The sequence below is a fragment of the Alternaria conjuncta genome (genome assembly GCF_024043145.1).
Source record: "Alternaria conjuncta strain BMP 0040 chromosome Unknown scaffold_11, whole genome shotgun sequence".
NCBI lineage: Eukaryota > Fungi > Ascomycota > Dothideomycetes > Pleosporales > Pleosporaceae > Alternaria > Alternaria conjuncta.
In genome coordinates, this window is record NW_026250100.1 from 334127 (window position 1) to 346562 (window position 12436).

A 12436-nucleotide genomic window follows, 5' to 3' on the forward strand; every position below is an offset into this window, starting at 1 on the left:
CCATCTTTAGTCAATGAAGTGTGCGATGCAGATAGTGTCCCCCTTTTAATGTTGCGCCGTTACTTACAGTAGACCATGGACGGGGTCGTGCTTGTGACGCCGAGACACTGTGGAGCTCAGCAGGCGCTCAGCAGAGTGGAGCACAGATGCTACCACCGGATTTGGTCCACGAGAAAGTGCTAGACATCCGGGCTCCCAACTTTACGTCTTGGACATAGCTCGATAGTACGAGCCATAGGCGCGCGGAACTAGGCTGATGCCAGCCGTCGCTTGATGTCTGAAACTCGTCATTGGTCCCGGCGTGAAACTCTCGCCACTGTTGCAGCACCTCCGCACTGAACCCTGGGCTGCGGCTGCGCATCGCATGCCTCTGCTACACTTCCTACCACAAACCGCTCTTAATCACGATAGTATTGTCGCCTGCCCTATTTCCTTATCGCGCTTTTGAGCCGCAACAGATAGGACCACTTATAGCCGCACACGGGCCTGCGGCTACGTTTCATCAACGTCATCGCGATCTTCGAGCAACGCTACACCTAGAGCTTTTCACAGGACCCATACTAAACATGAACAGCACCAGACACAGACTGCTTTACCAGCTAAACAGCCGCTGGATATACGGGAAGATTGTGAGCCACTGCTCCTGATACTATTTGATGGTCGACTAATTATTCCCAGCCGCTGCTGCATTCAATAGTATTCCTGCTCCAAATGGCGGCCGTCAGCATGCTCACGCGCAAGTACAACCAGTACTATGCGGCGCGTCCAGTTCTCACCACGATGATCACCAACGCCGTACGTGCTCCCTTGTTATAAACGCCATGCGCATCGAGTGGCATGTCGCGCGACCGCCACACCGCATGTTGCGACTTCTGCGCCGAACCCGACATATCTTAGACATGACGAAATAGGGAGGCTAACACCATCTGCAGGTGTTGGGTGGTATCGCGGACACAGTAGCCCAGACGCTCACCGCCGTACGGGAGCGCGCAGTACGCAAGAAGGGCGGCCCAGGCAAGGACGACTTCCTGGCGATTGAAATCCACGAGCTCGACAGACGGAACCCGTTCAACGAGAACGACCTCATCCCCGACTCGAAGATACTCCCCCCGCCTTTCGATTTCGAGCGAACCACGAGATTCATGTCCTACGGTTTCCTCATGTCGCCAATCCAGCACAGGTGGTTTGGCTTCCTGTCCAGGACTTTCCCCGTTTCAAAGACTGCGACATGGTTGCCAGCACTCAAGCGCGTGGCTTTTGATCAATTCCTGTTCGCCCCAGCTGGTCTGGCTGCCTTCTTTACCTTCATGACTGTTGCCGAGGGTGGTGGCAAGCGTGCTGTGCAGCGCAAGTTCCAGGACGTATACGTGCCTGCGCTCAAGGCCAACTACATGGTCTGGCCGGCTGTGCAGCTCATCAACTTCCGAGTCATGCCCATCCAATTCCAGATTGTAAGTATCTTGCTCCAGGTTATAATGCTAGTGACTAACGTGTGCCAGCCATTTGTATCTACTGTGGGTATTGCTTGGACAGCTTACCTCTCTTTGACGAACTCGGCCGACGAAGCCTAAGCCTATCAAATTATGCGAACGAATTCCCATGTTTAAATATCATACGTACACATAAGTTCGGGTCATGGTGGCATCGGGTGATTCCCCTTGAGCGTCTCGCGCGTTAGCATGTTTGGTTGGGCATTTGCACGGCGTCAGGTTAGTTGACTTTGATACGGTCGATGTGTTATGTACAGTCTTGAATTTGATACAGAATGAAACTATCATCATGCACAAATATCGTTCGCCTTGCGTATATGCTTGGATTGTGTGTTTTACCAAGTCTCTTCATGTGGAGAGATCATGCAAGACGCGTTGCAACGATACCCCAACACCACTGAGTACTCTCGGCCGCGGGGGATGTCGACCTTGGCTGCCCACTTTGTCAAGCCCCAAGACGCGCGGGCAGCAAAATGTGTTTTACATCAGCTAATTTCTCTAGTCCGGTCACGTCAACTTGCTTTTTTGTGGTTCGATAAGGAGCGCGAAGCTTTGCATGCAGGAGAACCCGTGGATTGCCCCGCTACACCCCACCAAGCCTGCCCATGACGATCTGAAGCTCGACAACAAACATTGAACACCTCCCACGCTTCTTCCTTTCTCCAACTCATTGACGTAAGTGGACCTTTACTTGAGGTATATAGCTGGCAGTTGTATCCTTCGATTGATGCGACTAGAACTTGATTATACTCACACCATCACAGTACTACTATACACCCACCATGTCTCTCTCTAACAAGCTGTCAATCGCCGACGTCGACCTGAAGGGCAAGCGCGTCCTCATCCGAGTGAGTATATTCAGAACTTTGGTATGAAGTACAAATTCAATTCTAATCGCGACACACCAGGTCGACTTCAACGTCCCTCTCGACTCCGACAAGAACATCACCAACAACCAGCGCATAGTCGGCGCTCTTCCCACAATCAAGTACGCTGTCGACAATGGCGCCAAGGCCGTCATCCTCATGTCGCATCTCGGCCGCCCAGACGGAAAGCCAAACGCAAAGTACAGTCTCAAGCCGGTTGTTCCCGAACTCGAGAAGCTCCTCGGCAAGAGCGTGACCTTCACAGACGACTGCGTCGGCAAGTCGGTCGAGGACACCGTTAACGGCGCTAGCGGCGGCCAGGTCATCCTACTGGAGAACTTGCGCTTCCATGCCGAGGAGGAGGGCAGCTACAAGGATGACGAGGGCAAGAAGCAGAAGGTTGACAAGAGCAAGGTTGAGGAGTTCAGGAAGGGCCTGACTGCTCTTGGTGACATTTACATCAGTGAGTGTCCTCGGCGATTTGTACAAGTAGCATACTGACGGATTACAGACGATGCCTTTGGCACTGCCCACCGCGCACACAGCTCCATGGTCGGCGTCGACCTCCCACAAAAGGCATCTGGCTTCCTCGTCAAGAAGGAGCTCGACTACTTTGCGCAAGCGCTCGAGGAGCCCAAGCGCCCCTTCCTCGCCATCCTCGGTGGTGCTAAGGTCTCCGACAAGATCCAGCTGATCGACAACCTGCTCGGCAAGGTCAACAGCCTCATCATCTGCGGAGGCATGTCATTCACCTTCAAGAAGACACTCGAGGGCGTCAAGATCGGTGACAGCTTGTTCGACGAGGCCGGCAGCAAGACCGTCAAGGACCTTGTTGAGAAGGCGAAGAAGAACAACGTCAAGATTGTCCTGCCCGTTGACTACATCACCGCCGACAAGTTCGACAAGGATGCCAACACTGGCTACGCTGAGGACAAGGACGGTATCCCAGATGGCTGGATGGGTCTCGACTGCGGAGACAAGTCGATCAAGCTGTACAAGGAGGCCATTGGCGAGGCGCAGACCATCCTCTGGAACGGTCCCGCCGGTGTATTCGAGTTTGAGAAGTTCGCCAAGGGCACCAAGGCGACGCTCGATGCTGCCGTTGACGCTGCGCAGAGCGGCAAGATTGTCATCATCGGTGGTGGTGACACAGCCACTGTTGCCGCCAAGTACGGCGTAGAAGACAAGCTGTCCCACGTCTCGACTGGTGGTGGTGCGTCGCTCGAGCTGCTCGAGGGCAAGGACCTGCCCGGTGTATCCGCCCTGTCAAGTAAGTAAACCAGTCACTCATAGAAGTGAACGGCAGCTCAAGATGAGGGAAGGTATATCTTCGAAGTTATGATTGTAGCTATAGCTCTTTTCGGTTCAATAAAGATACCGCATTCCACCTCGTGGCCTATGGACGTGATGCGTGGAGTCTTTGGGCTCACTTTCTCAACCATGCATGTGTCTCGAGCTTGCCATATCTTCATCCGTCTGAAGGGTCGTCATGTCTTCCGTTCGAATCGCGTCTGTTCGTGTCGACTGTAGGTATCGCTCATTTGCCCAGCTTCTTAAGCTCCTCCCTGGTTGTTGTTAGCCCCTATACATTTCCAGTAGATAAGTGTCCTACCTCAGCTGAACCGCAAAGTCGTCATTCGTGTCATCATCGTCCCAGCTCTCTTCCCAGAGATGTGTGTTGCCGTTGGGGATCTGTGTCTCCTCCTCAGTCCAGTCTGCAGACACGTTAGCTTGATGCATCCCCCTTCAACCATTCCAACGTACCCTCTACAGGAAAGTCCTCAAACTCATCATCCTCCTCTAGCTGTGTCGCGGGCTTCTTCTCGGGCGCCAGTGGTTGCTCGCCGTTCTTGGAGTCGCTGACGACGGCCTTCTTCATGTCGTTGCTGCCTTGTGCTGAGCCGGACATTGTGACTGTTTCGGGAGATACGATCGGCGATGTGCTACGGTACGGTTGGGTGAGTCGAGTTGTGATTACGCGGTGTTGTGGCTTTGGTGATGCGGCTCTAACAGCGGAGGAGCAGCGGCGGCGATTGTCCGCAAGGCTTAGCGCGACGTCACGTGGTGCACCTGGCAACTGGGTTCGCGGGGTACGAGTCCGTCAAGGTCGCTGCTTGGCTCCGAGAAAGTTCCATGTGATGCATGGTGGTGCTTTGCTGTCGCCGTTGCACCTCATTCACTCGTTTCAAGCCGGACCTGGTGTGTGTTGGAGGGCAAAGTACGGATAATGAACATGACGTACACGTACTTTAGCTCCGAGTAGCCGGACGAAGCTGTAAGCACCGCCCGTCTGGTGGGCTTTAGTAGGTGTCTAGACACGCGCTCAGTGTCTTAGCTGGCGTATCCGCTTTACGCTGAGATTTGAATATACTTACTACCTCTCTTCATTCGATCTTTCTCGTGTCTCTCTTTCTCGGCCTCTTCTGGTTAACCTTTTTTCGACCAGTCTCTCCGCGGCGCGGGATTATTTATCCAGCATGTTCAAAGTCGGCGGTTGGCTCAAGGGCCATACGCCTGGGCATTCGAAGAGCTTAGATTCCTTGAGCGAAATGGCACAGAGTAAGTTCAAAAGCATGCATAGGTCAGGTAGGTACTAATACAACACAGTTGAGGATGCCATGAGCGGTACGAACTCCACCCAATACAGTGGCGCAGACAAGTCTAATCACACGCGAGCACAGCCGTCACTTATATCATGGCCGATGATATCGAAAGCGCCGAAGCACATCTTAGCAAAGGATCCAGTCCATTCCACCAGGTACACACCTACCTTCCAGCCCTCGGGCCCATACTTCGGTTCTAGTCTTATATCGTGTAGCTCGGAGCGGGTGTATGTGTCTTCATACGGGCGACGTTGGGTTTCGAGCCGGAAATCGTACGCGAAGGTCTGATCGCATATTCAACATGGTGTCAAGGAGATGCAGTGACTGACATGGTCGACAGCTGCCAATGCCCTATCAGTGGCCGAGAACTCCGCTTACGAACACCAACGCCGTATTAGCAAGGATCCGAACGCGTATAAATCGGCTATATACCCTCCAGGCACCGAGTACGCGGTATGCCAGGCAGAAGCACAGCTGATGAGTGCTGTAGTCGGTGTGCTCAACGAGAGCTTGACGGAGGCTATCAAGAGTTTCTACAAATTGAGGAAGGCATACCTTGCGCTGGAGGGTGTGATGGAGAATGAGAAGAAGTTTCTGGCAGAGAGGAGTACGAGCAGCGTCAACTCGGTGGGATCGCGCCCCTCTTCCAAGGGCTCGGCTCGATCAGTTGGGGCAAGCAATGCTCTGAAGAGCTCTCAGGGTCCTACGTCTACCGGGCCGTCCGCTGCAGCGTCGACTTCCAGTCTGAAGCAGTCTACTACAGTGACTGGACCGGCTGCGAAGAAGGCCACAGATGACGACGATGACGATGTTGACTTCGTGGATGCTCCAGAAGATCACACTGGCGGTGAAACGCCTGTGGAATATATGGGGCATCTCAACGTCGCCGCTGACAAAGGTGCTACTGTCGAGCTAGACAATGCTCAAAAGAAGGTGGATGTCGCAGCAAGCTCGGCACCAGGGCTTCCTACCACGAACGAGAACCCATCCAACTCGCTACCAGACGCTATCGAATACTTCGAGAAGCTTACCTTGAACGATGAGGGTGATGCTGATGCAGACATCGCGTCATTCAGCAACCACCCAGTCGATGTCTTCATCCTCTCCGGATCCAACTTTTGCTTTGGCATGCTGTTACTTATTCTTTCGTTCATCCCGCCGTCTTTTGCTGGATTACTGAAGATCGTTGGCTTCAAGGGTGATAGGGAGCGAGGAATGCGAATGCTGTGGCAAGCGACTAAATTCCACAACATCCACGGTGCCATGGCTGGAGTTGTGCTGATGGGATATATCAATGGCTTCACCAACTTCTGTGACATACTTCCTACCAAAGGCGAGGGGGCATACCCGAAGGAACGGTGTCTGGCTTTGCTCCGCTACATGCGCGCAAGGTACCCCAAGAGTCATCTCTGGCTACTTGAGGAGTCCAGGATGCTCGCCTCTGATAAGAAGTTGGAAGAGGCTGTTCAGTTCATGCACGAAGTGGGCGAGTCAAAGCTAAAACAGCTCGAAGCGCTTACATGGTTTGAACGCAGTTTGAACAACATGTACATGCACGACTACGAAGCTACCGCTTTTGCTTTCGAGAAGTGCATTGGCCTCAACAACTGGTCCCACGCGCTATACTACCACATCATCGCCGCCTCATACGTCGAACTCTACCGAAAACACAAGACGACCGACCCAACAAAGGCAAAAGAATATGGAACTAAGGCAGAGGAGTACATGAAGAAAGTCATGCCCAACGTCGGAAAGAAGAAGTTTATGGCCCGCCAACTCCCCTTCGACATCTTCGTCGCGCGCAAAATCCAGAAATGGGAAGCACGCGCCAAAGAATGGAACTGCGACATCGTCGACGCCGTCGGTGTCTCCCCACTCGAGGAAATGATCTACTTCTGGAACGGATACAAGCGCATGCGAGACGACCACCTCCAAGTCTCTCTCGCCAACCTGGCCTGGAGTGAATCACCAGCCAACCCGCACTGGGACAAGGAGGGCGTAGACGAGAAATCCATTCTACATGTCTTGCGCGCCGCTACCCTGCGTAACATGGACCAAACAGCTGAAGCCAAGGCCATCCTAGAGAAAGAGGTTTTGCCTGTTGATAAGTTGCTCATCACGGGTAACTTCAAAGATAACTGGACTGCGCCGTGTGCGCGCTACGAGATGGCCGCGAATATCTGGCGCGAGGCTGATGTGGATGGGCATCCGGAGAAGAATCCGCAGATGCTGGTGCAGTGTAAGGATTGGTTGGATGAGGTTACGAAGATGGGTGGGTTTGATTTGGATGCTAGGTATGTGACTTCTCGATCGATGTGTATGTGTTTGTGGCTGACTTGTGCGTAGGATTGGTATGAAGATCACGACGGGTAAGGAGACGCTGCGCAAGTTTGGGGTGCAGTGTTAGAGTGTGGTGATGAGCAGGGACTTTGTGTGGTCTATGGGTATGGGGAATACATATAGATGGTAGGGACGTAGAAGGATATAACGGGATGGAAGGGCATGGATACACAATAGTTCATCCTCTTGTCTCTGATATGAAGGCAGTCTTGATAAATACGCATGGATAAGTATCATACCAAGCATGCATCCACAGCCTGTGAACTGCTCTACGAGAGATCTCTTAGTTCCGTTTTGCATCTCCATGCTGAAATAGCCAGAAGCCGAGATCTGCTAGTAGCACATGGGCAGTAGCGTCTCCCTGAGCATGAGAAAAGCTCTAGAAAGAAGCACATCAACAATTAGAAAAGATGCCGCCTCCCTTTTGTCCGAAGTACATCTCGCCTGAAAGGCTCGTGTGCTCGACGTGTCCGCTTCCTGCAGTATTTTGGCACGAGAGTCCCCAGTAGCTCTCAGACCCATCCCGTATCATAACCCCCATCACGACTCTCAAGCCGATGTCTGAAACCCTGCCTCACAGCCTCCTTTTCTGTATTCGTTCGGCGACGGGCGCTGGGTTTACGGATATAGAAGCGTATCTCGGATATTCAATCATAATCTCATACTAGAGACGTTAGCACAATTCCTTTTCTTACTTTCCGCAATCTGCAGACATACCATCCAGATAATCCGCTGCAATCAACAACTCTAAACAAAGCTCGGGCGGGATGTCCATATCCGACACGTCTTTGCTTTCCGCGTGCTTTTGGTTGTAGTACAGGTACTCGCAGACCTTCTCTAGCACCACACCACTAGATACCATCATTAGCCTCTTCTATTGTGATATATCTTATGGCGGAGATGTCGCGGTACGGAGCGAGAATGGGAGGAAGGCATGGTTGGAGTAGACGTACTTGATCGTAGGCAAGTCAACGCGATTCTGTGCGTTTTCCCGGAAGCCAGCTATTGATGCGTTAGCCGGGTCATACGACATGTATCCGGGAAGAGCGACTCACAAAGTGGATCCAGTGCTTTCTTGATCGTGCCTGCTATGCATGCTGCTGAGCGGAGGATCTTGAACTCGAAGCCGTCGTTTGAGACGAGGGTGACGTATTCGGTGGGTTTGTCGTCGGCCATTGTGATGCGCGGTATGAGCTATAAGTCTAATAGCTTCTGGGTGTGGTCTGAAGGCGGGGTGGTTGGATATAGCGGCGTCGAGTGGGATGTTGTGTGAGAGACGGTGGATATCGCGGGGAAGTTGCGGAGGACAGCGCGCGCTGTCACGTTTTCTCGCGTGGGCGAACGTCGAGATGGGGGGTGGATGGCTTACATCACCCATCTACATTAGACTATACCGTCTTAACTTCTTGTGAAAGAGAGCCACTACGAAGACCAATTGAACAAAGATTCAAACCCAACGGCAATTCCCTCCCCACACACGGATTGACCGCATTTCACAAACACAAAGTACACCCATCCCACCACCATGGCGCACCGCCCACGACACGTCCTCATCACAGGCGGCAGCCGAGGCATCGGCCTCGCAATCGCACAACTCTTCTCCAAAAACGCATACCGCTGCACCCTAATCTCACGCTCAGAACCCGATCTGAAAACCGCCATAGCAAGCCTAACACCCCTCCCATCCACCTCATCACCAGAAACACCGTCGAACCCAGAGACACATGACCCTGCGGAACCACCATCATACCAACACGGCTACATCGCAGGCGACATATCCCTAGGTTCCAACTTCTGGCACTTGCACCCCTCGCGCCCTTTCATCGCTCACCTACCCAAGCCAGAGCGCACGGCGTTCTCGACACATCCTTCGCGCATCGATGTCGTGGTGAATTGTGCGGGTGTCACGCAGGCGAAGCTCTTCTCGGGATTGAATGAAGAGGACCTGGAAAGTATTGTTCGGACGAATCTTACTTCTATGATGCTGGGGACCAAGTTTTTGTTACGGTATGTAAAACTCAATCGCAACTCCTACTACTTGTGTTTGTGTTTCTGTTTTAGTAGCCATGTTGTTGACTTGCTGATGCGGGTGGTAGGAATGGGTATCTGAGAGGTAAAAGTCAAGCTGAAGATAAAGCTCCTGTCATCATCAACGTCAGTTCGCTGCTGGGTTTGCAAGGCGGCTACGGAGCCGTTGCGTATGCGGCGTCGAAAGCGGGTGTTTTGGGGTTTACTCGTGCTTTGGCTACGGAGTATGCGAGTCACAAAGTGCGGGTTAATGCTATTGTACCTGGATACGTGGAAACAGACATGACAAAAGGTACGCATGCCACGGTGTTGTTTGTTAAGGTGTGCTCTAACCACGGCCAGACCTGAATGCCACTGAGCTTCAGCAACGCATCCCATTGAATCGTTTCGGCAGACCCTCCGAAATCGCGCACGCAGCATTGTTCCTTGCAGAAAACCGATATGCACATAATTGTGTGTTGAACTTGGATGGCGGCTTATCTGCCGTCTGATTCCATTAACTTTACTACGCTGGTTGGTATTTTTCCCATTCAACTGCCATTCCGGCCTTGCAAGACGGCCCAGTGGCGTTCTCCAGATGTGCTTCCTTCCACCAGATGATCCAGGCTTAGGTATGTAACCAGTGAGTCCTCCCAAAAGACGCCCATGCCAAACGTTTCCATGCGACTGATCGGTGTATAGTACAAGAAAAAGGAAATCTATATGCCGTTTGCGCTTCGGTAGCGCGCGGTTTGTTGGACTGGTGATCGAGGTGCGGAGATGTGGTGGGATGAGTGGAATGTCAAAGACGCTTGAACGCTGATGATCCAATGGCGGGACGAGAAGAGTGAAGTATATCGAATACTCCAATGATCGTCTGTAGATAGCCAAAACAATCATGAGGTCCAAGGTGAGGACGATGCGCCAAGATGCGGGCAGCAACCCAACTTTTGTAGAAGGTTTATTCAGTCGTCATCAATGACAATTGCTCCGTCCTTGTCGTCCTCAATGGTTATGTGGCCGTCGTCTTTCTTCTGCGACTCCTCCATGACCTTGCCCTTCTTTCGGACGAGGTCGTCCTCCAGGCCGGCTTGGCTGGCTGTGCGCTTCGCAGCACCGTTCGTGCTTCCGTTCGTGACACCATTGGTAGCGGCGCCGTTGACAGTCGCATGACCATTGGTCTCTGGCGCAGGTGCCTTGGGTTTGATCGGAATCTTGATCTCGTCGGGTAACCTGAGCGGATTCGCGTTCTCGGTGAACTCCGTGTGTATGATGCAGAGCACTAGGTCGACCTTTGCGTCTTCTTCCGAGTCGTCAGAAACCGTGAGGAAGGTGTCGTTCATCAAGTTGAGTTCCTTGAAGGTCTTGTCCAGATGAATGTCTTCGTCCATGTCATAGAGTATATCTGAATCGCGCTTGACGCTGAACTCTTCTCCGTAGCCGAGCTTCTCCTTCAGGACCATGTTGATCAGATCGCTTAGCTTCGCGCGCGGTGTATCGACGTGCAGGGTGGCATAGCATACACCACAGGTCGCACAGTGGGGATTCGGTGGTCGGAGTGATTCGCTCGAAATGACGCGCTCGGTACTGCGGGTGAGGAAGACCATCTTGGCTTTGTCGAGCTGATCGCGCATAACCTTGAAGGCTTGTAAGACGCAGAGACTGGCCGTCATGGCGTTTGTTGTCGCAATGGCGGGAATGATGTTGCCAGCCATTTCTGTGATCTGTTAGCAGCTAATCCAGCCATGTGTGGGCGCTTTCTTACGCTTGATGTCAAACTTTGACCGCATCTCGATGCCGAAGATGTGTGAGCGCAGATTGGCACTCGCAACGACAAAGTCGAGCGTATCTACATCGTCCTTGTCGAAGCTGAGAATAGGTGCCGCATTGCCAACGTCGGCATTTGCGCGCGTCTCTTCTAGGCGGGTGCTGAGTCGCTTGATACTGTCGACGAAGACGGCGAAGTTCTCGGCTACATTCCATGTGACTTGGTCTTGCTGCGCGATTCCCGTGCCCACACCCAGTGATTCTTGCATAAGCGCGTCGTAGTCCAACGCCTCTGGCGCCCGTTTGGTCTTCCACATGTCTTCCATGCTCCGTAACCGCTCAATGTCCTCTTTGAACACCTTGTCGAACACCAGTCGTGGGAAGTCTTGGGAACCCATGGAATCGCGAATCCGCTTCAGCGCTTGTGCCTCCTTCTGGAGGTTCGCGACTTCGCTTGCGTTGTCGGCATCTTCGCTGTGATCCAGCTCGGGCGCTTCGTCTTCCGAGGTGCCAAATATTTCGGCGAACAGATACGACTTTCCCCATACTATGCAGTGGATGGGTTGCGAGGGTGTGCTTCGGATGGTGCATACGGGGAAGGACTTGGGCGCGGCTTTCGGCGTGCAGTCATAACATTCGGTTTCGCCCTATGATACAATTAGCACAATCGTTCAGTAAGGTAGTCGCATTGAGGTCGCGCACCCGCTTGATAACCTGGACCTGTCCATTGAAGCCGGTCGTGCCACTCTCGATCAACGGCACATTGGCGGCAAGGCACATCCTGTTGACATGTCGCCGCGCATCGAGGTTGTCCAGCGCATTGAAGACGAGGCCGAAGCTCTGGAACCACGCGACGTTGAACTGGCCATCCTTGATGTTGTCGTGGTACGCAACAATGCTGACGTCGGGATTGAACTTGCCGGCCGACTCTTTCGCAACCTATGAGCTGTCAGCGCAAGGCCTTTGACTTGCTTGTAAGTAATGTTGTGCCGTACCAGTGCCTTGGACTTCTTGATGTGCTCATTGCGGAACAGGAACTGGCGGTTGAGGTTGCTGAGATCGATGGTGTCGAGGTCGACGATGTGTATCTCGCCGAAGCCGGTGAGGACGAGGTTCTTGAGGAGTTCGCAGCCAATGCCGCCAGCTCCTACCATCAAGACGCGTGACTAGAGCGCATTAGCGACTGCCTGATACCATGTTTGCGCGTAGTTGCAGCTACCTCTTTGATGCGCTGATGGAGCGTGCCACCGAGGCTCTGCCGAGCAAACTTGTCGCGTGCCATTGCGGGTTCGGGGGTGGGAGTAGGCGCGAGCGAGGTTGTGGTGCGGGCGAGGCTACGACATGCGAAAGTTGGCGAGGTGCC

At 53.0% G+C, this 12436-nt stretch overlaps 7 protein-coding genes across 7 annotated transcripts; 4 read left to right on the forward strand and 3 right to left on the reverse strand.

The window, feature by feature from the left end:
• Nucleotides 1-566: 566 nt before the first annotated feature.
• J4E85_007645 (uncharacterized protein) lies at nt 567-1571 on the forward strand (the record flags this gene model as incomplete). The annotated part of the gene is made up of 4 exons (XM_051471876.1): nt 567-629; nt 679-795; nt 933-1451; nt 1500-1571. The coding sequence occupies 4 exons, from the start codon at nt 567-569 to the stop codon at nt 1569-1571; spliced, it is 771 nt and encodes a 256-aa protein (XP_051324073.1).
• A 701-nt stretch (nt 1572-2272) lies between these two features.
• Nucleotides 2273-3634, forward strand: PGK1 (phosphoglycerate kinase; the record flags this gene model as incomplete). The annotated part of the gene is made up of 3 exons (XM_051471877.1): nt 2273-2338; nt 2399-2819; nt 2868-3634. 3 exons carry the CDS (start codon nt 2273-2275, stop codon nt 3632-3634), a joined length of 1254 nt encoding a protein of 417 aa, XP_051324074.1.
• Nucleotides 3635-3893: 259 nt separating this feature from the next.
• Nucleotides 3894-4265, reverse strand: J4E85_007647 (uncharacterized protein; the record flags this gene model as incomplete). The annotated part of the gene is made up of 3 exons (XM_051471878.1): nt 3894-3921; nt 3969-4071; nt 4121-4265. The coding sequence occupies 3 exons, from the start codon at nt 4263-4265 to the stop codon at nt 3894-3896; spliced, it is 276 nt and encodes a 91-aa protein (XP_051324075.1).
• Nucleotides 4266-4833: 568 nt separating this feature from the next.
• J4E85_007648 (uncharacterized protein) lies at nt 4834-7366 on the forward strand (the record flags this gene model as incomplete). Its single annotated transcript, XM_051471879.1, has 6 exons — nt 4834-4915; nt 4964-4981; nt 5038-5114; nt 5175-5241; nt 5300-7253; nt 7306-7366. The coding sequence occupies 6 exons, from the start codon at nt 4834-4836 to the stop codon at nt 7364-7366; spliced, it is 2259 nt and encodes a 752-aa protein (XP_051324076.1).
• Nucleotides 7367-7958: 592 nt separating this feature from the next.
• On the reverse strand, nt 7959-8475 carry J4E85_007649 (uncharacterized protein; the record flags this gene model as incomplete). Its single annotated transcript, XM_051471880.1, has 4 exons — nt 7959-7963; nt 8017-8150; nt 8253-8301; nt 8355-8475. 4 exons carry the CDS (start codon nt 8473-8475, stop codon nt 7959-7961), a joined length of 309 nt encoding a protein of 102 aa, XP_051324077.1.
• A 349-nt stretch (nt 8476-8824) lies between these two features.
• On the forward strand, nt 8825-9675 carry J4E85_007650 (uncharacterized protein; the record flags this gene model as incomplete). Its single annotated transcript, XM_051471881.1, has 2 exons — nt 8825-9306; nt 9420-9675. 2 exons carry the CDS (start codon nt 8825-8827, stop codon nt 9673-9675), a joined length of 738 nt encoding a protein of 245 aa, XP_051324078.1.
• Nucleotides 9676-10271: 596 nt separating this feature from the next.
• J4E85_007651 (uncharacterized protein) lies at nt 10272-12355 on the reverse strand (the record flags this gene model as incomplete). Its single annotated transcript, XM_051471882.1, has 5 exons — nt 10272-11023; nt 11072-11720; nt 11776-12012; nt 12069-12239; nt 12293-12355. The coding sequence occupies 5 exons, from the start codon at nt 12353-12355 to the stop codon at nt 10272-10274; spliced, it is 1872 nt and encodes a 623-aa protein (XP_051324079.1).
• Between the last annotated feature and the right edge of the window lie 81 nt (nt 12356-12436).